Below are 27,789 nucleotides of genomic sequence, written 5' to 3' on the forward strand. Positions count from 1 at the left end.
AAATATTCTACTTTTAACTAGAATTTTAGAACCTGAAATGTAAGATTAAGACTTTAGTACAGCATTTTATGCTGCTAACATCACATCCTAAAAGCAGCAAGGTAATGGGATTTTCTGAAACGAACTAAATCATATTTTCAGTTCCATCGCATTAATAGATATTTCTAGTTTCACAGTAACAGCCGTGTTAGTCTGTATTCGCAAAAAGAAAAGGAGTACTTGTGGCACCTTAGAGACTAAATAAATTTGTTAGTCTCTAAGGTGCCACAAGTACTCCTTTTCTTTTTTAGATATTTCTAGTAATGGCAAGGTTGAAAAACCTCGTGTCCTTTGTATGCTTTATCCTAATGCAGCTTCTCATTTACTCCAGTCACACCAGTTTATATTCCCTGTTCACATTTATGTGACACATACAATAAATTTGTTAGTCTCTAAGGTGCCACAAGTCCTCCTTTTCTTATTACCATTTTTTGTTAAAGAAAACATCTTGCATTCACTTAGACTGATGGCTCTTTCTCCTTTACAGCTTGAATACAATGAATGGCAAGAGGCTGCCCTTAGAACTGGGAGCAGTCATGGCAGAACTCTCATTCTGTGACACCTGAGAGGATCATCTTGCATTGCTAGGTCTGTCCCACCACAATCATGCACTGTAGGTGGGAAAAGATGTGCAGCAGTGCATAGTCTTAGACTTTTCCTGAAGGTAACAGTTCCAGATAACAAAGTTACTTCATACTAATTTGTAATCTTTGTCCACTGAAGACTAAACATTTCCCTTCAACACTGGTTATATGTTATAACCCTAAATAAGATCTACTTATAATTTGACTTTTCCAAGTTTTGTAATAAAATGAAGCTTAATTCTGTATAATGTCTTTTATAGAGACTATGCTAAAACCCTTTATAGAATTGTTACTGAATTCTGTATTTATATCACTAACATCAGTAAGAGAAATTGCAAGTAACAAAGTTTATACCTGATTGCCATTCTTCATTAAGTACACTTTCACTGCTGGGGTTGTTGTCATCCTCATCATCCAACTCGGTACCATTTGTTATGCGTGCTGCAGTATCTGCCTTTAAGGTAGACAACTCCTCTTCACTAAATTCCTCACTAGGCTGCTCCCTAAGTAACTGTTCCATCGAGGCCTGAAGAGCCCGCAAGTCTGTATCTGCCTCACCAAACATACTTGGAGAAGAAAAATATACACAAATAACATAAAGGTAACACCATCCAGACAGTTCTAAAATTTCCTCTAAATCTGAACCAAAATGTTTAGGGATATTCTTGGAAAGAGGGTGATATTTCCCCTCCTTATCTTAGGTAGAAAGGTCATTCCAAACCTTATACTTGTGTGGCAGTTAAGACTATGACACTGGCAAATGATACATTACCATTTTTTCAGGTTTCAGAGTAGCAGCAGTGTTAGTCTGTATCCGCAAAAAGAAAAGGAGGACTTGTGGCACCTTAGAGACTAACAAAATTTATTTGAGCATAAGCTTTCGTGAGCTACATGAAGTGAGCTGTAGCTCACGAAAGCTTATGCTCAAATAAATTTGTTAGTCTCTAAGGTGCCACAAGTCCTCCTTTTCTTATTACCATTTTTTGTTAAAGAAAACATCTTGCATTCACTTAGACTGATGGCTCTTTCTCCTTTACAGCTTGAATACAATGAATGGCAAGAGGCTGCCCTTAGAACTGGGAGCAGTCATGGCAGAACTCTCATTCTGTGACACCTGAGAGGATCATCTTGCATTGCTAGGTCTGTCCCACCACAATGAAGTGTGTGGGAGAAGGGAAATAGCTCAGCATTAGTTTTGTCTCTGAATAAAGCCCTTAAGTTTTGGTCCGCTAAGCAAAAGGAGCGGGGGGGGAAGGTTTCACTCGCTGCTTCCCCCAAATTAAGATAGCAGTGGATAAAGCAGGATTGCTGTACCCCTGCTCTCTTTGTTTTGCTGGAGTGAGAAACTGGGGTAAGGATGGAAGATAAGCAAACAAGTCCTAGAGCCCTGTGGGGAAGTATGAATTGCCTCTGACATTTTCAGAAACAGAAGGGCAAACCAGCTGTCTCTCACCGAGGAAGAAGCCAGGATACAGAGTTACACTTATCCTGAATGAATCTTCACTGTAATAGTGCAACTTAATTTGTGAAACATGATAAGCCATGATGGTAAGGTACTTGATAAGCAGTGACAGTACCACATCTGTTTTCTATACCTATATAATACAGTACAAAACACCCAGTCTTGCAAGAATACATTTACACTGTAAAATACACAAGTATTTAAATTTAGCAGCAGCTAATGACAGTAACTTACTGAACCATTTTTAAATTGTAAGACTTAGCAGAATATTTTCCACAAGTCTTCAGCCTCTGGTGGTATTTTATGCTTTGCCACATTCACTTCTGTTCAAACTGAAGTTTCATTGAAACAATTTGATACATTTGGTTTGCTTGAAGACAGTGTTCCCCACAGGTAAAAGGCCAGCACATTAGTTTCTCCAGCATTCCCCTGCTGTCCCCAATTAGAAATGTAGCTTGGTTATGTTTATTCTATTACTATTTGTACCTTAGTCACAGGACCCCACTGTGCTAGGCACTGTACACACAGAACAGAAAGATGGCCCCTGCCCACAAAGAATTTACACTCTCAGTATAAAACAAGTGTGACGCTCTGTACCTCGGGGCAACACCCTACACCCCCCATGTTCATCCTTGTAAAATGATTGTGGGGTATCCAATGAAAAGTTTGTCATGTCGAGTGTCTTTGGAAGGCTCATGATGCACTGAGCATTGTTGTTACAGTAATATTATAGGTTATAATTTCATGTATGTAATTATGAGGCTGAAAATGTATCCTCATGGCTTAAAGTAAGCCCAGGCAAAAACTCTCCAAGAGCAGAGAGGCAGTTCACACCTCATCAGGCCAGGTATGGGACAAACCCAGCCCAGCCTCACAGGAACAAAGGGCACTGGCCTAGGCAACAACAAAAGAATCGGTTAGATTCTTGAGGGAGTCACCCCCCCCTTCCTTTGGTCAGTCTGGAACTGTGATGAAGTAATCCTCACCTGACTCTGAAGGGGGGGCGGGAGGGGCAAAGCCAAGAGGGAAGAAAGGACATGATAAAAGGAAGAGACATTTGCCATGCTCTCTCTCTTTCTTCCACCTACATCTGCAGACACCACACCAAGTGACTGAAGCGCTGATCAAAGGGGAGAGCCTGGCTAAAGAGCAACCAGTCAGCCTGTGGTGAGAAGCATCTAAGTTTGTAAGGGCACTGAAATTGTTAAGATCAGTTTAGAATGCGTTTTGCCTTTATTTCATTGATCAAATCTGACTTGTTATGCTTTGACTTACAAACACTTAAAATCTATCTTTATAGTTATTAAATCTGTTGTTTATTCTACCTGAAGCAGTTCGTTTGGTTTGAAGCATGATAAGAGACTCCCCTTGGGATAACAACCTGGTGCATATCAATTTCTTTGTTAAATTGACAAACTCAAATAAGCTTGCAGCGTCCAGTGGGCATAACTGGACACTGCAAGACAGAGGTTCCTAGGGCTGTGTCTGGGACCGGACGTATTGGCTAGTCTCATTCGGTTGCACAATCCAAGGAGCAGCTTACATGCCAGAGGCTGTGTGTGAACATCCCGGGAGCAGGGGTTCTCACAGCAGAGCAGGGTAAGGCTGGCTCTCAGAGTCAAGGGTTGGACTGACCTAGCAGATCACCAGTCCAGATAACACCAGAGGGAACGTCACAGCAAGACGCAACAGATAGAGAGTACAAGGAAACAACACTGGTCATCATGATAGGCAGTGGTCTCAGCACACCAACATCCTAACTGTTAAGTTTTTTGTAGGAGTCACAGCAAAGCAGGATTCTGAGGTAACTTTGCAGATGTTTACATCCAAGCGTGGAGAGGCTGCATGGGAGAAAGCACAAAGGTGCTTATTTGAAAATTTAACAAGTGGACCAATCGGAGGCAGGAGTCAACATCTTGATATTGAATGAAAAATGATAGGCAGAGTGGAAATATGCTGTGAAGGGCCTTGTAAGTGAAGACAAACCCTGTGTAACTGATCAGGTGGTTAGAGACAAAAAGGCATCCTTTAAAAATTGGAAGTCAAATGCTACTGAGAAAAATAGAAAGGAACAAACTCTGGCAAGTCAAATATAAAAGTATAATTAGACAAGCCAAAAAAAAGAATTTGAAGAGCACTAGCAAAGAAAAAAAAATTTGCTGTTAGTTTTTGTAAGTACATCAGAAGCAGGAAGAATACCAAACAATAAGTGGAGCCATTAAAGGAGCACACAAGGAAGACAAGGCCATTGTACAGAAGCTAAATTAATTCTTTGCATCAGTCTTCACTTCCAATATCTGAGCCATTCTTTTTAGGTGACTAATCTGAGCAACTGTTGCAGATTGAGTTGTTGATAGAGGTGGTTTTGGAACAAACTGATAAAATGAAACAGAAATAAGTCACCAGGACCATATGGTATTCACCTAAGAATTGTGAAGGAACTCAAATATGATATCGCAGAGCTACTTACTATGGTACGTAACCTACTACTTAACTCAGCCTCTGTACCAGATGTCTGAAAGATACTTAATGTCTACTTTTTAAGAAAGGCTCCAGATGTGACCCTGGCAATTACAGACCAGTAAGCCTAATTTCAGTATCAGGCAAATTGGTTTAAACTATCAAACAAATTATCAGACAAATGGCTGAACATGATTGTTGGTACTCCTGGAGAAATTCTGCACCACTGTGGTGCAGCAGAAAAATGCCCCCACCCCACAGATTCCCTTTGCTTCCTTGCAGAAAATGGTTTCTGTGGGGAAGCAAAGAGAAACTGCACCAGTACTCACTCACCCCTCCTCAGCAGCTCAGACTAGGGTTGCCAGGTGTCCGGTTTTCAACTGGAACACCCGGAAAAGGGACCCTGACAGCTCCTGTCAACACCGCTGACTGGGCCATTAAAAATCCAGTTGCAGTGCAGGGATGGTCCCTATCTGGCTCCATGCCACTCCCGGAAGTGGCAACATATCCCTCTGACTCCTAGACGCAGGGGAAGCCAGCGAGGCTCCACGCACTGCCCACACCCCACCCCGAGCACCGGCTCCGTAGCTCCCATTGGCTGAGAATGCGGCCAATGGGAGCCGCAGTGGCTGCGTCTGTGGCCAGAGGCAGTGCGCAGAGCCCTTTGGTCACCCCTGCACTTAGGAGCCGAAGGGACATGTCACCACTTCTAGGAGCTTCCTGAGGTGAGCACCACGGGGAGCCCAACCCCCCTGCCTAGACACCTCCTGCACCCAAGCTCTCTCCCAGATCCCACACCCCAACACGTTGCCCCACCCCAGAGCCCTCACCCCCTCCCACAACCCAACCCCCTGCCTAATGAGAAGGAGTGAGTGATCAAGGGTGGGAGAGAGCGAGCGAGGATGGAGTGAGCAATGGGCAGGGCGTCCAAGAGCGGGCGGGGCCTTGGGGAAGGGGCGGGGCCTCAGAGAAGGGGCATGGCTGAAATGTTCAGTTTTCTGCAAATAGAAAGTTGGCATCCCTAGCTCAGACATGTCTGTTTGGGCAGCCGGGGGGGGGAGCAGAGGTAAATCACGGGGGCGGGGGAGAGGGGTCTGGGGATGCCTGGGCTGTCCAGGGACATTACCAGTTTGGGGGCGGGGGGGGAAGAAGAGAGAGATGGAAACTGACTTCCCCTCTCTCTCTCCCCCTTCCCTGCATGGAACAGATGGTGCTGGGTCAGATCATGCCCCAGAAACTTCCCCACCACGGGGGGAGGAAGAGGAGGAGGAGAAGGCGGTGGCTCAGCATAGGGATCTGAGTGCAGGGGCGGGGGGAGCAGCTCCCTGTACAGTGACTCCTCCCCCTCCTGTGCATCCAGAACCCCTCCCCTCAAGCCCCCTCCACATCTCAGAACCCCCTCAAGTCCCCTCTGCATCCGGAGCCCCCCGCACCCAGAATCCCCCTACCCGCTCCCCAAATCCTCACCCCACGAGCCTCAGCCCCTGCATCAGGAGCTCCCCATACCCAGACCCCACCACTGAGCCCCAACCGTGACCCCCCCACCCCGCTGAGCCCTAACCACCTTCACCTGGACTCCCCAGTAGAGTCCTATCCCCCCTCCACCCAGACCCCGCACCCAGATTGTGCAACACAGAACCCTGGTACTCTTGAGAGAATTCTGCATAAAAAAACCCAAACAATTTAAAATTCTGCATATTTTAATTGTCGAAATAACAAACGCAGCAATATAATCACATCATTTTCAATTATTTTGGTAATTTATTTCAAAATACTTCTCAGCAAATAATTGAAAATGGTGTGATTACATTGTGTTATTTTGACAGATAAAATATGCAGAATTTTAAAATATTTTTGTGGAAGAATTTTTAATATTTTGGTGCAGAATTCCCTCAGGAGTATTGTTGGGGAACAGTCAACATGGCTTTTGTAAAGGGAAATCATGCCTCATCAATCTGTTAGAATTCTTTGAGGAGGTCAACAAACATGTGGACAAGGGTAATTCAGTGGTTACAGAGTACCTGGACTTTCTGAAAGTCCTTGACATGGTCCTTCACCAAAGGCTCTTGAGCAAAGTAAGAAGTCATGGGATAAGAAAGAAGGTCATCTCATGGATCAGTAATTGGTTACAAGACAGGAAACAGTAGGAATAAATGGTCAGTTTTCATAGAGGAGAGAGGTAAACAGTGGGGTTCCCCCCAAGGATCTGGACTGGGACCAGTGCTGTTCAGCATATTCGGAAATGATCTGGAAAAAGGGGTAAACAGGTGGCAAAATTCGCAGATGTTACTAACTTACTTAAGATAGTTATGTCCAAAGCAGACTGTGAAGAATTACAAAGGGATCTCACAAAACTGGGTGACTGGGCAAGAAAATAGTAGATGTGCAAAGTAATGCACACTGGAAAACATAATCCCAGTTATACATACAAAGTGATGGGGTCTAAATTAGCTGTTACCACTCAAGAAAGATCTTGGGAGTCATTGTGGATAGTTCTCTGAAAACATCTGCTCAATGTGCAGCAGGAGTGAAAAAAGCTAACAATGTTAGGAATCATTAGGAAATGAATAGATACTAAAAGAGAAAATATGCCATAATCAATGGTATACCCACACCTTGACTACTGCATGCAGTTTTGGTCACCCCAACTCAAAAAAGATTATGGGTATGGAACAGCTTCCATATAGGGAGAAATAGAAGACTGGGACTGTTCAACTTGGAAAAGAGATGACTGGGGGGGGGGGGGGGCGCTATTATAGAGATGTATAAAATCATGATATGATGTTGAGAAAGTAAATAAGGAAGTTTCAGAGTAGCAGCCGTGTTAGTCTCTATCTGTAAAAAGAAAAGGAGGACTTGTGTCACCTTAGAGACTAACAAATGTATTAGAGCATAAGCTTTCGTGACCTACAGCTCACTTCATCAGATGCATACAGTGGAAAATATAGTGGGGAGATTTTATATACACAGAGAACATGAAACAATGGGTGCTACCATACAGACTCTAACAAGAGTGATCAGGTAAGGTGAGCTATTACCAGCAGGAGAGCAGGGGCTGGGAGAGGAACCTTTTGTAGTGATAATCAAGGTGGGCCATTTCCAGCAAGTTCACAAGAACAGTAGGAGGGGAAATAAACAAGGGGAAATAGTTTTACTTTGTGTAATGACCCATCCACTCCCAATCTTTACTCAAGCCTAAGTTAATTGTATCCAGTTTGCAAATTAATTCCAATTCAGCAGTCTCTCGTTGGAGTCTGGTTTGGAAGTTTTTTTGTTGAAGAATTGCCACTTTTAGGTCTGTAATCAAGTGACCAAAGAGATTGAAGTGTTCTCCGACTGGTTTTTGAATGTTATAATTCTTGACGTCTGATTTGTGTCCATTTATTCTCTTACGTAGAGACTGTCCAGTTTGGCCAATGTACGTGGCAGAGGGGCATCGCTGGCACATGATGGCATGTATCACATTGGTAGATGTGCAGGTGAACGAGCCTCTGATAGTGTGGCTGATGTGATTAAGCCCTATGATGGTGTCCCCTGAATAGATATGTGGACACAGTTGTCAACGGGCTTTGTTGCAAGAATGTGTTCCTGGGTTAGTGTTTTTGTGGTGTGGTTGCTGGTGAGTATTTGCTTCAGGTTGGGGGGCTGTCTGTAAGCAAGGACTGGCCTGTCTCCCAAGATCTGTGAGAGTGATGGGTCGTCCTTCAGGATAGGTTGTAGATCCTTGATGATGCATTGGAAAGATTTTAGTTGGGGGCTGAAGGTGATGGCGAGTGGCGTTCTGTTATTTTCTTTGTTGGGCCTGTCCTGTAGTAGGTAACTTCTGGTACTCTCAACCCCTCAGACAGAGGCAAACACCTACAAGATCTCGAGCAAGCGTTCTTACAACTACAGTACCCACCTGCTGAAGTGAAGGAACAGATTGACAGAACCAGAAGAGTACCCAGAAGTTACCTACTACAGGACAGGCGCAACCAAGAAAATAACAGAACGCCACTAGCCATAGTAAAACTATTTTCCCTTGTTTATTTCCCCTCCTACTGTTCTTGTCAACTGCTGGAAATGGCCCACCTTGATTATCACTACGAAAGGTTCCTCTCCCAGCCCCTGCTCTCCTGCTGGTAATAGCTCACCTTTCCTGATCACTGTTACAGTCTGTATGGTAACACCCACTGTTTCATGTTCTCTGTGTATATAAAATCTCCCCACTATATTTTCCATTGTATGCATCCAATGAAGTGAGCTGTAGCTCACGAAAGCTTATGCTCTAATAAATTTGTTAGTCTCTAAGGTGCCACAAGTACTCTTTCTTTTTATGAATAAGGAAGTGTTATTTATCCCTTCACATAAGACAAAAATCATGGTTTACTCAATGAAATTAATACGCAGCGAGTTTAAAAGAAAAAAAGGAATGACTTATTTACACAACACACAGTCAACCTGTGGAACTCGTTGCCAGGAGATGTTGTAAAAGTCGAAAGTATTACTGGGTTAAAAAAAGAATTAGATAATTTCATGGAAGATAAGTCCATCAATGGCTATTAGCCAAGATGGTCAGGGACAACTCCATGCTGTGTGTGTCCCTAAGCATCTGACTACCAGACACTGGGAGTGGCAACAGGATAGATCACTTGATTGCACTGTTCCACTCATTCCCTCTAAAGCATCTAGCATTGGGCTAGATGGACCATTAGTCTGATACAGTATGGCCGTTCTTATGCAACAGAGAAGCGGGAGAGACAAGGTAGCGACGCAAAGAGAAGGCATGACACAGTAGAAGCAATGAGGAAGGATAACAATCTTTGCAGCAGCATTCTGGATGCATATGAGTGGGGCAAGATTGCATTTGTCGAGACCACAGTAAACGATGTTGCAGTAATCAAAACATAAGATGAGGAGGAACCTAAATGAGATTTTTGGCTCTGTAGGCAGAGAAAAAAGGCTGTAGGTTATGCAGAAAGAATCAGCAAGATTTAGACGTAGTGTGAGAGGACCTATGTCAAGGCTCCTTCTCCACTCTGAACTCTAGGGTACAGATGTGGGGACCTGCATGAAAACCTCCTAAGCTTACTTTCACCAGCTTAGGTTAAAATTTCCCCAACGTACAAATTATTTTACCCTTTGCCCTTGGATTTCCATTGCCACCACCAAACTTTATCTGGGTTCCTGAAAAAATGGAGTTTGGACACATCTTTCCCCCCAAAATCCTCCCAACCCTTGCACCCCACTTCCTGGGAAAGGTTTCGTAAAAATCCTCACCAATTTGCATAGGTGACCACAGACCCAAACCCTTGGATCTGAGAACAATGAAAAAGCATTCAGTTTTCTTACAAGATTACTTTTAATAGAAATAGAAGTAAATAGAAGTAAAGGAATCACCTCTGTAAAATCAGGATGGTAGATATCTTACAAGGTAATTAGATTTAAAACATAGAGAATCCCTCTAGGAAAAACCTTAAGTTACAAAAAAGACACACAGACAGGAATAGTCATTCTATTCAGCACAGCTATTTTCTCAGCCATTTAAAGAAATCATAATCTAACACATACATAGCTAGATTACTTACTAAGTTCTAAGACTCCATTCCTGGTCTATCCCCAGCAAAGACCAGCATACCGACAGACACAGACCCTTTGTTTCTCTCCCTCCTCCCAGCTTTTGAAAGTATCTTGTCTCCTCACTGGTCATTTTGGTCAGGTGCCAGGAGGTTACCTTTAGCTTCTTAACCCTTTACGGGTGAGAGGTTTTTTCCTCTGGCCAGGAGGGATTTTAAAGGGGTTTACCCTTCCCTTTATATTTATGATAACCTACAAAGAGATCCACATCAAAGATGACACCTAGGTTATCGACCTGATTGATAGACAGGCAACTGGTGTTGTCCACAGTGATCAAGAAAGGAGGTCGCAGATAGAATTGCGGTGGGGGTTGGGAGAAGAAGAGTAAAAACTTTGTTTCAGCCATGTTCTGTTTGAGCTGAAAACTAGACATCCACTAGGAGAGGTCAGAGAGACAGGCAAAGATTATAGTTTGGACAAAACTATAGAGTGGTAGATCTATGAATCTTCCACATAGAAATGGTAATTGAATTCGTGTTTGAAGATTACCCAGAGATAAGGTATAGAGGGAGAAGAGGAGACAACAAGGACAGAGCTGTATAGGAGATCCTTCAAAAGGACAAGCTAAAGGAGCAATTAGAGAGGTAGGGGAAGAACAAGGAGAGGACAGAGCCATGAAAAATCAATGGAGGACAAGATTTCAAGAAGAGCATGGTCAGTGATGGTGGCTGGCCAGGTCAAAGAGAACAAGGATGGAGTATTGGGTTCTGAACTTTAACTAGAAAAGAGTCATTAGTGTCAACAAGAGTTTGGTTTTAGTGGCATGCAAGGGGCTTGAAGAGCATCTAGGAATAAACTAGAGGAGATGAACTCCAGACAACAGTTGCTGACAACAGTGCATTCAATGAGCTTAGAGATGGAAGGAAGAAAGATAGAGTGGTAGCTGGAGAAGCAAGAGGTGTTAAGGTAGGGTTTTGATTTTTGTTTAAGATGGGAGAGAGTAAAACATACCTCTGTGTGGTATGCATTGTTGTTGTAGCCGTGTTAGTCCCAGGATATTTGAGATACAAGGTGTGTGAGGTTATATCTTTTATTGGACCAATTTCTGATAAGGTTTCAAGCTACACAGAGCTCTTCCTCACACTAGGAAGTCTAGGTAAGTTATTAAGCTGTGACACTCTGGGTTCAAGGCTGAACAGATAGTTTAGCATAAGTAGTTAGCACATATTTTAAGAGACCATTCAAGGATCACTTCGCCTCGAACGGTCCCTTAAAATATGTGCTAACTACTTATGCTAAACTATCTGTTCCACATGGTACTTAGGCGTGACACTCTGAGTACCTTTTCCAGACCAAAGGAAGAGCTCTGTGTAGCTCGAAACCGTCTCTCTTTCACCAACAGAAGTTGGTCCAATAAAAGAGATAAAATAGAAGTATACGTGGATGAGGTTAATAGTTATTTTCTAGTGTATTTCAGTTAAATTAAGAGGCCTTTATTATCTCTATTTTTTTTTTGCAAGAGTTGATAAATAAATTATGCTTACATGTCTTCAGAATCAGAATGCCCTTCTTTGACATGCTCATCTTCCATATCCTCTATTTCAAGATTGTCTTGATGTTGTACATCTGCTACAATGGGAACGTCAACTAGTGTTCTGTACAACTTGGAAAGATCTGGGAGTGAACATGTTCTTAACATCTGAAAAGGTCACAAAAAACTTCAGATTAGGATATTCAGTAACAAACAAGAAACAGAACTGGAAATTAAAGATCAAATCAAAGTAGGAATACCTATTTAAAATATTATATAAAAAAACCTCTACACAATTAGCAAACTAAGTATGGAACACATGAGACTGCATGTTTTGCCTTTCCACTAAAATGGGAAAATGTTCCTTTTACTTTAAGTGTTGAGGGGGTCTGAGAAACTCAGAACATATGTAAACTGATTTATATTCTTTTTACATAAGAGACTGTTCATTCTCTTGCTAGTTATCTTTTTAAAAAATAAGAACTTTACGGAGATAAAAACGAATTACATCGGACAAATGATATATACATATATATTAGTTCAAGAACAGACATTTCCTAAAAGTCATCATCAGATCACTACCATCTTAAACCACCTCTACAAAACAAATCTCAATTAACTTATTAAAATCACCTTCTATAATTAAAATTGAAATAATTTTTTAAATGTCAGTTTATTTTGCACTATTTATAGTGTTTAAGCTGAGAGATGAAAAGGAAATGAACACAAGTCAATTCAGTTTTTTTCATAGTACATTTCAAGTCAGTTTCATTTACAAGTTCTCATCCACAGCAGTGTTCTGGAATGTTAGTGGTAAACAAAGAATATTTATTTGTTTTAAAAACAAAACAAAACACCCTCTGATTCTACCTCAACAGAAATTTTTAAAAAAATAGAACAAAGTAATTGTTTGCTCTGTGCTCAAACAAGGATACGGTTCTGATCATTAGGATTCTAGAAACCATACTGTACATTATACACATTCTTGGTGAAAAACAACACTAAGACCTGGCCTACACTTTGAAGTTTACCAGAAAAACAGCATCTCTGAGCTTTGAAATATATTAACACAATTTTGAATCCTCCTGACAAAACCCTGAACTTTTGCTGGTGAAGTTAAACCAGTTCCCCAAGGGACTTAAGTACTGTTCTATCAGCACAATGCCAGTGTGAATGCTGAAGTAGACAGCAGTACAGTACTCTAGCAACAAGCCCACAATTTAACTGTTTCCACAGAAGCAACCACTCTGATCAAAGAACTCTGCTGCCCTGGAGTCATAATGACCAGAAGCATATGCCCTTGTAGGCCTGAAAGCTGTTCAACACTTCCCACACCCCTTACCCACAATATTAAACCAGCCTTGGGTGAAACTTGGAGTTCACCACTACAATTGAAAAAAGGAATGTTCTGCAGCTAATAAAGCACCCTCCCCCCCACCTCAGGAATGTTCCTAACAAGAGTTATAACCACCGAGGCTGGGAAATTAGGGAGGATACAGAAAGACTCAACAAATGGTAAAATAAGCTCTGACCAGCGTTTTATGCTGACCATCTGGACAAATAGAGACGGTCACAACTAAGTTACAATTTGGGCATGAAAGATAAAATGTAAATAACTTGGGCAGGAAGGAGGACACATAGGTGCCAGGGCATAATTGGTAAAAAAAAAAAAAAAGAAAAAAGAAAAAAATTTGTTATTGAGGAGCATGGGATAATGTGATAGGTTTAAGTAGCACAGAGACCTGTGGCACCTTATAGACTAACAGACGTACTGGAGCAAAAGCTTTCGCAGGTGAATACCCGCTTCTTCAGCACAGGACTCTTTGCCGCTTTTTACAGATCCAGATTAACATGGCTACCCCTCTGATACGTGATAGGTTTAATAAATTTGAAGGAGGGAGCTAGTTTTACCTATATAATGTAAATGAAAAACAAAAGCTTTTTGGGAACCATTTCCCAATTGCAGTGCAACATCAAGCTGCTAGAACTCCGACCCCCTCTGCACGACTGTGCCGTGCAGAGGCATCGCCGGGAACCCCCAGATGAATGAATCTTGACTGGCCATCAGGTGAAATTTGTCTGTATATTGGGAGTGGTGAGCATAAGAGAATTGCTTGGTATATGTATTCTGTGTGTGTTGCTAATAAATAGATGTTTAGAGCACAACTGTGTAAGGCTCTTCCGCTGTGAAAAGGTTCCACGGACCCGTAGAGCCCTGAGCCCCGAGGGAAAGGGCAGGTGCTTAAATTGACCAGTTTTCTTCCTGAACGCTGTGGGTAAGGATAGGTGCCTTATACCCTGAGCCCTCAAAAATGAAAGGGTGGGGGTGCCTAAATTGATTGGGTCACGCCTTGAGCCCTCGGTATGATATAGGCAGGGTGTTCTAAATTGATTGGGTCACGCCTTGAGCCCTCGGTAACGTATAGGCAGGGTGCATTAAATTGAGCAGGTAACACCCTATCATTTAAAATTCCCATTGTATTTGGAAACACTTTTTCTGCTACCTCATCTTTGCAAGTATGTAAGCATGGCTCTGGTTAAACTCCAACTAAAGCGTGAGCGACTACCAGGTCCAGGAAAGAGGTCCTAGATTTCCTCAGTCTCTAGGGAGAAGCAGTTGTGCAGGCACAGCTGCAGAATTCCCACAGGAATAAAGAGGTACATGCTGATATTACAAAGGAGACACGGAAGCTAGGTGCAACAGGGACAAGTTTCAATGCCAGGAAAATGGGAAGGAGCTACAGCAGGCTTACCAGGACACAAAGGAGAGCAACAAAAAGTCTGGCATTGCTCCCAAGAGTTGCTGTTATTATGTGGAGCTCAATGCCATCCTATTATTGACAGACACTCATGAGCTCCAGAGGAAGGCACCTCAGAACTGCAGAATAAAAAGGAGCTCACTGAGGAGAGGGACATGGATGATGCAGGGGGGACATGGACAGTATGCAGCCAACGGAGAGCCAGACGCTCTGACACCCAGAGAGCAAACTAATCATGGAGTAAGAGGACTCAGGAAGGCAACATTTATTATTCCCATTTATGCGGCTCTTTAAAAACAAGCCATCCAACCAATGAACCACTTTCTCAAGACCACCATACATTTCACCACCCCCTCAAATGGTAGCTGACTGCATGCAGGCAGGTAACAAAGGAATTATATTTTAAAGTAACCAGTTTATTTTAAGAGCATGAACTGGCAGTACTGGGCAAAACCAACAGAATGAAAATGGGCGGGCGGGGGAGGAGAGAAACCAAAAAGCATTCCCAAATAAATACCTTTGCAAATAGCCCTGATGATCTTGAAATACATTCCTTCACAGGCAATGTAACCAAATAAAATTAAACACACTGCAAACAGGAGAAAAAAATTCCAGCAATTGTAAGCTACACACAAACCAATACCTGAGCATTCAAAGTACATATTGGGACAATGCCTACCTGCTTACAAATAAAATAGAATACATACAATTAAAACAGAAAATAGTACTTGCAAGCAAACCAATAATTGGGATTTCAGACTACATGATTTTGCAAAACATACATTGTAACTGACTGGTTTAAAAATCCAAAACACATGATTTGCACGCTGTGGAAAGAGACAAAAACAGTGTGTGGTTAGCTCAGAGGGGACTTGGTTTGGCCAACATACCCAGCAATCAAAACCCTCCACTACTTGCAAGGTTGTTGGTTTATTTTGGCCTGTGCAGCTTTTTGGTCCTCTTGGGCAATCTCACTGAAGATTTCAAGAAAGTTTTAATTGATCTTTTCCCCAGACATTTCTAGGCACAGCAGCCTTGTTTCTCCAGCCAAGGTAGAACACTTTCCCACTCTCCAAGGATCCCTGGAGGGAGAGAGGCCATCACTGTGAAGAAGCCAACAGCATACAGTCCAGGCAACTGTAAGACTTCTTGAATGGCTGCCTTTGCTGGACTTTTGGCAGCTTCATGAGCTATGTATCTGGCAGGATCACCACTGCCAGTGGAAAAAATGTCCCTGCTTCCAGTTTGTCATGAAGTACTGTTGTGATATTTTGGGGAACCTGTCTGTGTAATTTGTGGATTCTGGGTGAGATTATGAATTCTCTGTATGTTTCTTCATCAGGCTGCCAACTTCATTTGAATGTGCAGCTCTTTGCCTTTTCTGTTATCTTTTTAGCTCCATGTTGAGCTGACATTCTGAAGGATATGCATTGCAATTGTAGCCATGTTGGTCCCAGGATATTAGAGAGACAAGGTGGGTGAGGTAATATCTTTTATTGGACCAGTTTCTGTTGGTGAAAAAATTTTCAAGCCACAAAGTTCTTCTTCAGGTCTGGGAAAGGTACTCCAAGCGTCACAGCTAAATGCAAGGTGGAACAGATTGCTAACTACAGTACTTATGCTAAACACATATTCTAAGGGACCATTTGAGACAATGAACAACTCTCAAATATCCACCCCAAACACTTTGCCAAACTCATCCATTTCATCCCCAAAACAATTTTACATTCAAACAAACATTTTGTCCAAACCATAAAAATTGCCATGGGTGCTAGGATGGGTCCCCAATATGCCAATCTCTTTATGGACCACCTTGGAAAAGAATTTCTGAACAAACGAACCACAAAACCAATGACATACCAAAGACACGATGATATTTTCCTACTCTGGACAGACTGAGTAAATGCCTTCATAGAGTTCCACCACATCTTCAACAATCACCAGCTATCCATTAAACTCTCTCTGGAACACTCCCAAACTAGCACAAACTTCCTGGACAACACCATCAGCTTCAATAATGGAATCCTACAGACAACCATATGCAAGAAACCCACAGATCACCACATCTACCTTCACAGATCCAGTAACCACCCCATATCCTCCCAAGAAATCAGTTATCTACAGCCAGGCACTCAGATACCACAGAATATGCTCTGAGGAGAACCTCCGGGATATATACCTTAACATACTCAAAACCACCTTCGCCAAACAAGAAGACTCCACCAGAAAAGTAGACTGCATCATGGAACAGGCCACCCAAATACCGCAAAAGAACCAGCTTCCATAAAGAAATAAAACCCTCTCCAATCACAGACCCCCTAGTTGACACCTACCACCCCACACTGGAACCCATATGGAGTACCAAACAAACAACTATAAGACATACTCAACTCCATCCTGAAATAAATGTTTCCTGAACCCCCACTACTGGCCTTCAAACAACTCCCCTGCCCCCAACCGAAGCAAGCTCCCCACAGACCAACTCAAAGATGCACCAGACCCTGACAGAAAAACAGATGCAAAACCTGCAGCCATATCTCCACTGCTACAATGACCAACACCCCCCGTAACACACCTTTCAAAATCCATGGATCCTACTCATGCCTATCACAACATGTGGTATACCTCATCCAGTGCCCTAAATGTCTCAACTATGTGGGTGAAACCAGACAATCACTAAGCTCTTCAATGAACTCACAGAAGAAAACGATAAAAGACAAAAAACACCCTATCACCTGTGGGCGAACACTTTCCACAAAGCAATCACTCTATATCTGGACCTATCAGTACTCCTCCTCAAAGGAAACTGGAACAACACTTTCAGAAAATGAGCCTGGGAGCTGAAATTCATAACTCTGCTAGACACCAAAAATCATTGACTGAACAGACACACTGGATTTAGGGTTTATTACAACAATCTGCAACCCACTAACCCCCTCTTTTTCCCTATGACCGCAGAGGTGTTAACAGGACACTCTACCTTGAATGGTCCCTTAGAATATGTGATAACTACTTATGCTAAACAATCTGTTCCACCTTGCATTTAGCTGTGATGCTCTAAATATCTTTCCCAGATCTGAAGAAGAGCTCTCTGTGGCTCAAAAGCTTGTCTCTCTCGCCAACAAAAGTTGGGTGGGTCTAATAAAAAAAATATTACCTCACCCATCTCGTCATTCCAAAGGGCAGTGATGTAGCGCTGACAATAGAGGATCATTAAATCAGGACCTCCTCAATTCAAATAAAAACATCCTAGACCACAGGCTGGCTCCCACCCACAACCACCATTTGTCAGTGAAGAGGTTACCCTGTAAGGGTTTGATCACCTGAGGAAGCTGATCAAGGAGTCACCTAACTGAGGGGACTGGAAGATATGAAAGAACAGGGGCTGTTCCACTTAGGGATCTTTGACCATTTTTCACCAGCTCAAGCTCAGGGAAACTGCTGCAGGAGCCTGATGAGGCAGGGGAGAACTCTACCTACCTGAACTCAGATGGCTCCCCCATAGAAAAGATAAGCTACAGTGAGGGACATATATTCAGGGTTTTTTTGTTTTCTAAATGATACGTATTTTCTTGTGCTTTCTCTCAATAAAGAGCAATGGTGTTTTAGAATCCTATATATGGATATGCGCACATGTGTGTGTTATGTGCTAAACCTACCTCAGGCCCCTGAAGAGTTAACCTATGAATCCAGGATGCCTATAAGGGTGAAATTCTGCAAAGGGGTGTCTAAAAAGGATGCAAAAAGTATGGGGAAGTCAGCACTGGGTCCAGGGGCTAGGTGTTTGGACCATGAAACCTCAGCTCTCAGGAGGGGTATGTGTGAAGGAACTGCTAAGACTGTTACCACCACCAGGAGTGGAACCTTTGGAGGGGTTGGTCAGAGTGACAGCTGGAGAGTGGATTTCAAGAGAGGGCAATCTGGGAATTGTAACAGGGCAGTCACAGGGAACTGGGAGTCAGAGGGCCAGACAGAAGGTCTGGCTAGATTTACCTGAGAAGTGGGCTAACTAAAGAGAAGTTAGACCTCTGAGGAGGGAACCTGAAGAGAGCTCAGCTTGGTGTCCCTATCCCCAGACACTTCCCACAAAGGCAGATCATGGTGGGCTTTGGAGGGGAGATACTCTTAAGAGAAGGTGAAGGATTCCTGAAGTCATCCCAGTAACTCAACAAGATTTGGTACTGAGAGGTGACATCAGACAAGTCATGGCACACTATGTATGTATATTTGTAAATAAATTAAAAGCTCAAGATAGACCTACACAGACAGGGTAAGATGAGCAGTTTGTGAATATAAAATTATTTTTTAATGCTTCCAGTTCCATGTTATATTATTTGTTCTTACTTAATAAATAAAGATAATTTATTTTCACAAAATCTAAGACTCAGCCTGATATGTTGTATTAATACCAAACTGATTTCTCACTGATTAACAGCAATCTAAGGTTACAAGCTTCCAGAGAATGATTGCCACCTACTTCTCCACTGCCGGCGCAGCTCTTGTTTTGGTGCGTCTGCCCTGCAGGGCTGGGAGCTGTTTACCAAGTTCACCCAAGAACCTGGCCTTCCACAACCAAATGTTCTGCAGCCACTACTGGTCATCCCCAGTTTGCACCATGATTCGATCCCACCACTCAGTGCTCGTTTCACAGGGCCACAACCACTGAACCACCATGTACACCTGGAAAGTAATACCTGCAGCTTCTGCGAGTGACATAGGTGAGAGACTGAAAATCCAGTGTGAAGAAGCAGATTTTGGGATGGACAAGAGGGCATTTGAACATTAACTCCCACAATTCCCTGAGAAAATTACACTGAAGAAATTTCCCAAAAGGTGGTGCACTGGCCAATGGTGTGGGGGACACTAGAATGCACTGTACTACAACCAGCTGATGTAACCTGGTGCTGTGAGGACAGACTGCACCAGCTATGGCAGCCAAATATGAATGCTCTCTTCTCAAATAGCTATGTCTGTAGCTATATACTGGCAAAACTTTTCCCAGTAAAACTTTCTAGTGTAGACAAGCTCTGGAAAAGATAAGATTGATTTTAATAAAAGGTAACATTACTGTGTACTCGCCTTTGGATTGTTTGCATCAAACAGGCCAGTAGAGAGCCCAATCAATAATGAACTTTTGCCTTTACTTTTTGCTGGTGATACAGAGCGTGAACGAGGTGGAAAAGGCTCTTCCAGTGAAGACTGAGCTGACAGAACTGGTGAGGCTGCTGGTACGGCTTGTGGCTGTGCCACCTTCTGGAAAAAGGGTTCAGGTTGCATAGAGTCACTGAGACAAGTGTCTGGGGTGGAGAGAGAAATGTTACAAATCCATGTAGACAAAAATTCCAAACCCCTAAGCAAATGGCAACAAAGGTTGAATTAGGATAGTCCAATTATATCATAAAGAGAGGCATATCAACTAATCTCTATAGATTCACTTGCTTTAATATATTGTTTTATTTGTTTTAATATAAATGGTCAAAAATGTTTATGCTAGGAAATTCAATTCAGGTTCCTCCCCTCCTTTATTTACCAAGGCCTCTAAAAAAATAGATGCAAAATATTACAAAGTTGCAGTATGAATATTTTTATTAATCAATATTCAGCTTTTGAAACTTGTGTGTAAGTTGTCAACTACTACTTTGTATATGGCCAACATATACTCTGCTGTCATATTTTTACTTGGTTTCACACTGTTTAACTGTATCTTACAAAACTAAGGTGGTTCATTTTCATTAGTGTAAGGTACATTTGTGCAGGGTATATTGCTTGTAGTTTATTACAGAGAAGCTCCCATAAGGAATTACTGCAAGAAAGTTTTGACTAGCCACATTTCATTTGTAAATTACTATATAAAATCTTGTACATTATGTTAAAAACCTATAGCACAAAAAGTCAAATATATATAGTCTGATGAAATTTAGAAATGTAATTAGTTGACAGAGTATTTTCTCACAATACAAATCTTAATATAGAAACAATCATGTAAAATACTGTACATGTTCTGAAGTATTCATTTTATGTCAGGGATACTGAATCATCCCTAAAATGTGTCGATCGTGGGAACATATTTGTTTAATAATATTAACTGTTGCAGCACAGTCCAGTCATTCTGATATAGTTTTATTTCTACTTTGTCCTGTTTTAGTCTTGCATGCAATATATTGTAGGACAAATACCCATTATGGGAAATTTGGAACTAGTATTAAAACTACAGTATTTTGTATGTATGTGCGCACCATATAAATTGGAGCCCTAAATTTCATAGGAGCAAAAAATTTCTTTAAAGCTTCCTCTATCCTGGATCTACAAAGGTTTTTTATTTATTATTATTATTACTATTTATTATTTTATAGTGGTTTAAGTGTACTTGTGCTTCACAGAAGACACTAAAAAGACAGGCCAATTCCCTGAGCAGCTTACTAGATGAAGAAATACAAGCAAAATATTTCCAAATCTGCTTGCTCTACCTCCACTAAAAAAGACCCTAAATACTTTTTGGGTTTGTTGTTTGTTTTTTTGAAAAATGCAACAGAAACCTCCACTCCCCCTAAGAGTTTACCAGTTTCTGCTGAAATAACCCAGGACAGAGGATTCTGCTTTCAGCAGAATGCTAAAGCACAGTGGAAGAAGATACATACACACCACCTTAACACTAGAAATCCAGATCTAGACAGTCATGCTCCAAGAATGGATGGCATTAGCCATGTAGGGGATGGCTTAAGAGCATCCAAGTGATGCACTGGATAGCCTCCAGTAATGTAACTTGTGAAGCCTTGTCTGCACATTCAACATGTTCTCCCTGATGGATGCCCTGGAGCAGGAAACTGATATAAGTATAGAGTGCCCAAAATCCCCATGTAGTACTGCTGCCTCTGCACAGCTCCACCTCAGATCAGCATGGATGAACTGAGTGCACAAGGTCAAACTTCATTTGATGGAGGGAAAGAAACAAAGAAGCAACTCGGACATAAGGGAAGACAAATTAACTCTGTAATTCTCAAGAGGCCCAATCCTCAGTCTTAATCCTTGCTTATGCTAAACTCCCACTGAAGTCAATGGAAGTTGACTCCTAAATTTGTGAGATTTTTAACAGAGCATATTAGAAATAAGCCCATGGCTGTAAAGAAGCTCTATATCACTGCAGACCTCTGAATTGCATAATACCCTTTGTGTATCGTTCAGCCAAGGGATAGGTTTGTATGCATCAATCAGGCACTGCAGTTTCCCCTCAACATTTTTCAAAATGGGAACAACTGCTTCAGATAAAGGTCTTAAAGTGACCATCTTCTCTGTGGCTACTCTTTTGTTTGCTTATATGAAAAAATATTAGGAAAATTAAGAAGAGCAGGTATAAAAACCTGCTTTAATGCTACAGGCATAGCTGATTGTTAACATTCCCCTTTCACCCACCCATTTATTTCTTCCTCTTTGTTTGGATTTAGTCTTTACATTTCATGATACTGAATATCCCTTAGTTGTCTATACATTCCTCCTGCACCAATTTCTTTAAGTCACTATGCAGTTGAAGTCTTTTGTCCTGTTTATTTGCTACTCTTCCAATTTTGGTGTCATCCGCAAAATTGATTTACAGCAACACCACCACCTAACAAAAGACGACCTGCAGCAAATCCCAAGGAGAAAGAAAGGTGCTTGAGATTTTCAAACTAGTTGGACAAAGGCAATGCAAACCCCAAGAGAGTCCTGGACTGCATTACAGTTAACAGGGCTGTCATTCTCATAGACGGACAGCCACTTCAACATGAAAGAAAGTCCGTGGATCACCCGGAAGTACTCCATAGACCACCGGTGAACCCTTGTAGAAGAAATTCTTCTAGCAACTACAGAGAAGGAAGGTTATAATCAGCTAGCAATACTTGAAATTATTAGTAGTTATCCAAGCTAGAGAGAAATATATATTTCTAACTTCAGATTAACAGTGCTTTTACTAATACCTAATGTACAGTGATCAAATCACTGAAAAGAAAAACGGCACTTTTTTGGGAAGAAAAAGTTTGATTGGGAAGTCCAAGATTTGGGTTTCTTAATCTATCAGCAGAATGCCTTTACGAACTTTCTAGAACTACAGAGTGAAAGTGGCAATAGGACAGAACAGATTTGCCTTTTGTAGTTAAAAGGTAATACCCATAAACTGTCTAACCAAGGCAACTATTTAAAAAAAAAAAAAAAAAAAGGAGTCTGCTCACTGACCAGCAGAAACTTCATTACGCGGTTGCGCATTCTGCGGCATTTCCTTCTCCAAAGCTGCTTCTTCACCACCACCATCTTTCTGACAGGCAGTATCTTCCAGGGGCCTGCAATTTAAAATCACTATTAATGCAATTCATCTACAGAGAATGTCAGCCAGCCATCAAGGGTAGGTCTACACAGGGCAGGGTGGATAAAAATCAATTTTTTTAATTTAAATTCGATTTTTTTGATAAAATGCTTTTTGAGGAAAAAACCAATCTAAAGATACTTTTAATGAAGATACATGATAGCTCAAAGATCTCTCATCATGGAATAGGGATTATAAATTCTAATTCTATAGTATGAGACAATATATTCATGTAATGTTTAAGAAGAGTTTTGTAAATGAGTTCCAATAGTTCATGGATTAGGGACCCAATCGTATGGCATTCCAGGGGCTTCTGTATAGATTGTTTAGGTTAATCTTTCTATCTACCCAATGGGACTCAGTGTTCAGCCTAGAAGATACCATCAGAGATGCTTAGTTTTGCAGTTCTCGAACAGTCGAGTTGTGTCTCCAGAGATAACATGCTTGTTAACAGCAAAAACATTTTTAAACGAATAAATAAAATAAATAAATAGAGGTGAGAAATAGTTAAATAAAACAATTTAAATGTCTGTCTGGTGATGTTTTCCTCCTAATACAGCATGGAAAGAAAACTCTCCAAATATTAATGATTAACCTGTTGAACTGGAGATCCTTCACCTCCCAATGACTTCATAAATTGCTGCTTCAATTACCTTTGGTAAATGAAATAACCAAACAATCATTCATTGTCTGATATAGCTGTAAAACTAATCTGAAAAGTTTTCAAAATAAATCACTTAAAAAAAGTATATAGTGTGTGCCTTCTAAAAATGGAACCTATATCTATCTCTGAGTTGTGAAGAATATGTATTAAGGTTATAACCACCAACAAGAATGCACTTTTATGTAGAAATCCATTATTAAATTGATTCTTCCTGACTAGTGATTTAAATCACTGATTTAAATCCAATCCATTCTGACACAGGGACAAAAGCCCCATGACATGACAGCAGCTTAGCCAGATCAGCTGATTCGGGCTCACATGCTAAAAATTGCTTGTGAATGTTCGAGCTCCGGCTCTGGAACCCTCCACCCTCACAAGCTCCCAGAGCATAGACTCCAGCCCAAGCCCAAATGTCCACACAGCAATTTTTGAGCCCCAGAGCCAGAGTCAGCTGATCCAGGCCAGCGATGGGTTTTTTATCCAAGAGTAGATATACCCCACGTTAACAAGACAATTAGAAGCATCAGAGCTAAAGCCAAGTAGAACATTTTAATTCAGTGACATATCTAAAGTACTAGTCTGTCAAAAGCTAGCTATTGTTTCGAATGGCTGTACAGACAGTGCCCAAGAAAAAAAAAGTGAAAATTGTTACTTACTCATTCTCCGTTATTGTTTCCCTTTCTTTAACCCACACATCATGAACAGTGATGAGAAGTTGGTCACTTTTGCACTTTTTATTTTTTTCAGTTTCTTCCAACATTTCTGCTTCCAAATCATCCAGCTCTAAAGTAAATAAAAGAAAGATCACAACTACAGAGTATCACAGTCAGATGCTCAAATGAAAAAAAAAACACCTCACAAAAGTGTTTCTTGTCTGAAAAGGTTACATTTACATTCTTGGAGGTTCAGTGACTTTAGGACTTTAACAGAAGGCACTTTTGCAGACCCAAAAGGCACTGCTTTCTAGTAGGTTCCCAAAGCGCAGCAGTGCCAGGGTGCCCAACCCACAATTGGGAATATGGAGAGGCCACCTCCAAGGAAAACTCAGCATTTCCTTAATTCTATCCCCAGTATCTCAATGTAACATCGTCTACAAGTTTTTGGCATTTAATATACTAGAACTGTAATATGACATACTAACGTATTAGTATACATCAAAGTTCTGGCAATTTTTTATTTAAAAAAGTAACAAATCAATTACATTATTTTTAATTCCCTACTGATTAAGAAAATGTTTATTTTAGAATTAGTAATGAAAATCATACCATGTAGCACAACAGGCCTGGACAGCACTTGGGTGGCATCAAATGTTTGTGACTCCTCTGGTATTGTCCTTTCAGATTCTATGATACCAACAACTGGAGATGAAGATTTCTCTCCAATACAAGCAATTTCTACTTCACTGTTCTCTTTCACGGTTAAGGGCTGAGAACCTTCTTCAGGAAGATCTATAGTATCAAATAATACAAACTTATTCTACAATTTTAAAAAGTGAGCGTTATCTGTTTTGGTAATGATAAAGGGTAAACTGTAGAGTTGATAAGCCTTTTAAATATAAGCAACTACACATACTAAGAGTAAGGAAAACATGTTTACAAACTTTTTAAAAAAATCATGAAGAGGAAAGGTGAATCTACTATGCTTTAAAAATAGTAACAGGTTTATTTATTTATTATTATTTTCATAATTGCAGGGAAATAAAAAATAAAATAATAAAAATAACTGTCTTGCTCTTTTAAGTCTGTATGCTTCAGACTAATATAAAATATTCTTTTGCAGTATTACAAGTTTTACCAAAGGAATCTTTTTACCTAATCTATGAAAATGTAAGTGTACAAAGGTTGGAAACATACATGAGTTCACATATCCCTGAAAGGATGAAAAGAGATCACAAAAGACACAAAACTGACATTATTACAAATGACTTATGTAAGATGATATGATTTATGTGCCTTAACATTATGCTGAATGAATTTCCTGTTTACTTGATTAGGTGAGAATAACTATTGGTATTTAATGATCTACCCAGCACAACTGCAAAAGACAGACAGTTAATTATTGTCAAATCCTAATTCTTAAGATTTTTTTAAACTTTTACTACCTTAGTACACCAATGTACCATTCCAAAAAGTTAGACATACTCAGTTTGTTTTAGAGCATGGGATTATGTTTAAGAGTTGAAAATCCCAGTGCAATTACACTGGTTTGTCTCTCTCTGCCAGGACAGCATGGTCCACTGTCTCAGTGGAGAATCACAAGGAAAGAAACTAACATTAGATGTTGAAACACTAACAGCATCTGGCATTTAAACACCAGAAGCATGGGGCGGGGGGAGGAGGGGGAGGAAATAAAATAAAGAGAGGCCAAAGAACACAGGGGAAAGATATTAATCCTATCAGAGATAGCTGCTTTGAAAGTGCCAGGATTGATAGGTGAGGAGCTCAATATGTTTATCTAATATCAGACCACAAGTGTGCCAAGACACTGGTTTTAAAGAATGACTCCTATTTTTTTGTCCAAACGATTCCACCTTGCCAGATGTCTACTCCTGAATTAACACAGACAAGAAGATTATGGAGCTAAATAATAAATTTATTTGTCCAGTGGAAGCTATTCATTGAAACAAACAACAAAACCCACAGGTCCAGATATTCTAATATTATTTTGAAGCAACTTCAAATTTGCTTCAATAAAATTAAATTTCCTGCCTTTCACAGTCCTTTTTAGCATCCTGTTTCTTTATCAAGTTTAATTTTGTTTCTTTGTATTTATCACAATTGATATATGAGAGTGGGAATGAGGAAGAAGAAGAGGAAGGAACAAACAGGAACAGAATAAGTTCCTATTGCTAGGAAGGAGTCCTCAGCACAAAAGCAAGTGAGCAACAGCTGCTGAAAAGAATTCTGCTGAATAGCGGACTTACTGTCTTGTTAATTAAGATCCTACCTGAAAAATTAGTGACAGTTACTTACCTGTAACTGGAAGTTCTTAGATTTGTGTGTTCCTTGTCTGCATTCCACTGAGGGTTATGCATGCACACCATGCACCTGGAGTCAGAGAATTTGAAACTAGTGTCTGTTCATCCACATCTTATGGGGGTGCCAGAGATGGCAATGAATCATCAGTACCACCTGGAACCACTGGATCTCATCGTTTATGGGTCTTTTTCTCGTGCCTGAGAGATTCAGAAAGTACTCCATCCCCTTGGGCTGAGCTAATGGATGGAGTGTCCATCTTCTTTGAGTTGGAGGAAAACTTAATCCCATGCTTCCTTATTTCCCAGCTAGGTCCCACCCTGAGGTCTCGGGGGTGGTTACACCAGCACTGGGGTCAGCCATAGTAGCCGGAAGCATGCTCCTTGCTGAATCAGACCAATGTATTGGGGGGGGGGGGGTTCCTCTGGCTTAGCTCTGAATGTGCTCTCATGGCGAGCTCCATGAGATGCTTCTGGAGGCTAAGTGCCCAGCCTTCTCAGGCACAACTGAGCAAGGACTAGCAAATACTGCACCTGGAGACGGATATGATCTTCTCCCAGGCAGTAGAGACAGCACTGGTGGTCACCGCTGACCAAGAAGGATCATGGACAGGAGGAATAGAATCTGAAGCCCAAAGTTTATCTAAAACAATAACTAAAACTATTAACTCTTAAAACTACAAAGAAAACAAAACTGCTATATATATATATAAAAAAAAAATCACTAAAACTATTGACAACCATCTTTTACAAGTATGTCAGAGACAAGCACACAAACTTTTGACCCAGACCATGCACTGCGGAGAAGGAACTGTAGATTAAGTCAATCTGCCCCACCCTTTATTGCCCTGGACAGAAGCACAAGGTGATCCAGGCATATGTGCAGATCAAGACACTTTTCAAATTCTCTGATTCCAGGTGCATGCGAACCCTCAGCGTAATACAGTAGGGACCATCACTTGAAGAACTAGCCAAATCATGATATTATATTGTGATAAGAAGTTCAACAGGAAAAAAAACATTACTCTCATAAGCTCTACGCAAGGTAATTTTCTAACCCTGCAGTTCAGACAACCCCCAATTCCTGCTTACCATTTGTGATAATTATTTCCTCCAGTAATTCAGTTTGAAGCTGTAGCTCTGCTTCCCCCAGTATCTTCAAAACTGAATCAGTAGGGCTTTTGCCCCAAACTTTTCTCTGGGGCTCACCAACATCTAGTTTAATTACCTCCCCCATGGTCTGCCCTGTTGGGAATCATGAAGAACAAATCTGTTTATCATCGTTGTTCACAATCCTATAAAATCAAGGAACGACTATGTCTATTGCTTTTTATTTTGAACACACAAGCCTGCAAAGATAGATCCCTGATTAAATCTAAAAAGTCAGAAAACTCTCTGGGCACCAGCTTCAGAAGTTTCCCCTGT

The 27,789-nt window shown here is 41.1% G+C and overlaps 1 protein-coding gene across 6 annotated transcripts in view; it reads right to left on the reverse strand.

The window, feature by feature from the left end:
* The window catches only part of NEK1 (NIMA related kinase 1), a 157,039-nt gene that overhangs the window by 12,550 nt on the left and 116,700 nt on the right, over window positions 1-27,789 (reverse strand). For all 6 annotated transcript variants that reach the window (XM_084625385.1, XM_084625384.1, XM_084625386.1 and 3 more), the window contains 7 exons: window positions 27,457-27,609; window positions 24,656-24,838; window positions 24,047-24,173; window positions 22,600-22,703; window positions 19,471-19,688; window positions 11,646-11,800; window positions 978-1,189 (listed from right to left, as the gene is read on the reverse strand). In XM_084625385.1, coding sequence (XP_084481511.1) covers window positions 978-1,189; window positions 11,646-11,800; window positions 19,471-19,688; window positions 22,600-22,703; window positions 24,047-24,173; window positions 24,656-24,838; window positions 27,457-27,609 — 1,152 coding nt within the window. The remainder of the gene's footprint in view (window positions 1-977; window positions 1,190-11,645; window positions 11,801-19,470; window positions 19,689-22,599; window positions 22,704-24,046; window positions 24,174-24,655; window positions 24,839-27,456; window positions 27,610-27,789) is intronic.

Source organism: Lepidochelys olivacea, assembly GCF_965140295.1.
Source record: "Lepidochelys olivacea isolate rLepOli2 genome assembly, chromosome: 4".
Lineage (NCBI taxonomy): Eukaryota > Metazoa > Chordata > Testudines > Cheloniidae > Lepidochelys > Lepidochelys olivacea.